Source organism: Volvox carteri (genome assembly GCF_000143455.1).
Source record: "Volvox carteri f. nagariensis unplaced genomic scaffold VOLCAscaffold_586, whole genome shotgun sequence".
Taxonomy (NCBI): Eukaryota; Viridiplantae; Chlorophyta; class Chlorophyceae; order Chlamydomonadales; family Volvocaceae; genus Volvox; species Volvox carteri.
The window spans coordinates 5,359-7,028 of record NW_003308098.1 but is presented as its reverse complement, the minus strand read 5'-3'; the positions used below and the strand labels follow the sequence as shown (position 1 = coordinate 7,028).

Genomic DNA, 1,670 nt, shown 5'->3' with positions numbered 1-1,670 from the left:
TATTATTATTATTATACTATTATTATTACTGTTATTATTAATACTATTATTAATATTTAAGTTGTTATATTATTATTGTTTCTATTATTTTACTATTATTATTATTATTATTATTATCATTGTTATTATAAGATAGCAAGTAACTTACCATGGTCGCGTTGACCTCGTGGACATTGACCGCGTTTGCGTACGGCGCTGCCAGAAGCGCATCACCGCCCTTGTTGACTCGTACGGCGATGTACAGGTTCTTGGCACCGGTGCGGTTGCTGTACGTCGGCAACCAGTCGGGGACAACCCTAACGAAGTGTCCGTCCGACGTCAGGTAGGTGGCGGGCAGGTTGAAGCTGCGGACCGTGCCCACTGGCAGCGTGTTTGCGTCGACTTGGCCTCCGCCTTTCACTGGCGATGTCCAGCCCAGGTAGGCTAGCTCGGGGGCGTTGGGGCAGACGTCTTTGCGGCCCGAGGGGCTTGAACCGTCCTCGAACTCATGTCCGCCTTGCCATGAGTGCCACAGACCTGCGTCGGGGTGGGCGGGCGCCCGCGCGCCCGCGTGTGTGTGGTTGTGTATGCATTGCGTGCTGATGGCGTCAGAAGTTAATAAACACGGCATCCATCCATCCAGTGCCCTGGCAATTACCGCCTCAAGCATGCACCCCCAAGAGCAGAACCCCATGCAACTCAATATCACTCTTAAGTTTTCATACATCAGATTATTGCCAGATGAAGCAAAAAAGCGGCCCGCCGTGGCTGGCATACAAAATGCCGAGCTAATACTAGGAGTGCTATCTATTACAGATAATCTATAGGAGGCAAATGTTAGCACGAGGAGCCCTCTTGAGTCATCCATCTGACAACATCCCCTCGTTTTCTTTCTTATGTCGTTCAGTTACACTGTTTGCTAGCTTCCGCGCAGCCATCCATTCGCTCCTTTCCTCCGTCTTGCACCCTACTTACTGCCTTCCCCCCACTAGTCGAATTAATTCATTCGCGCCTCACCGAAGTTGTGAAGCGTCAGCTCCAGTGTTGCCGACCAGCGCTCCAAACTGCCCAACAACGTCCGCAGCACAATCTGCCGCCCCGGCACTGCTGCCCAGTCTCCGCGACAGAATTCATTCACCCCCGGCGGAAGAACATAGACGTAATGACTAAAGTCCGACAGGAATGCGTCTTCACCAAGGATGTCCTTGGCACCGCTGCTCCCGTCCTTAATGAACCTCAACACGGGGCATGTAGAGAATGACGGCCCCGGCTCATTGCTGCTGCAGTTGGCGGTCACTGTGATTGCCTTGAACGCCGTGATGTTGAGCTTGCCGTACGAGCACTGCAAGTACTTTTGTGTGATGCCGCTGCCTAGGCCCACAGGGCTAGGCTTGCCCATGAAGATGTTCCGTGCCCCGAATTCTGATAGAGCGGCTGGTGCACGGCAGGCAGAGTAGTCCATGATAATGACGAGCAGCCGCTGCTTGTAAATGATGTCGCTGTTGGCGCCCGGCAAGAGCACAGGCCTCGCCGACAAGATGGTGGTGCTCGAAGCCGAAGCTGGGTTGCAGACACCAAGTTCGTCCACGTGGCATGACTGCGGGTGGAATGAATGAATGGAGGGAGAGAGACATGAAATTGGCTTGAGTTAGTGTAGGATTGTAGTAGGGAGTTTGAAATCGATGCGGCAA

The 1,670-nt window shown here is 52.3% G+C and overlaps 1 protein-coding gene across 1 annotated transcript in view; it reads right to left on the bottom strand.

The window, feature by feature from the left end:
- Positions 1-148: 148 nt before the first annotated feature.
- The window catches only part of vmp41 (metalloproteinase, extracellular matrix glycoprotein VMP41), a gene marked incomplete at both ends in the record, with an annotated part of 6,818 nt that continues 5,296 nt past the window's right edge, over positions 149-1,670 (bottom strand). Inside the window, 2 exons of the mRNA XM_002959702.1 lie at positions 149-516; positions 997-1,576. Of these exons, the coding sequence (XP_002959748.1) occupies positions 149-516; positions 997-1,576 (948 nt within the window). The remainder of the gene's footprint in view (positions 517-996; positions 1,577-1,670) is intronic.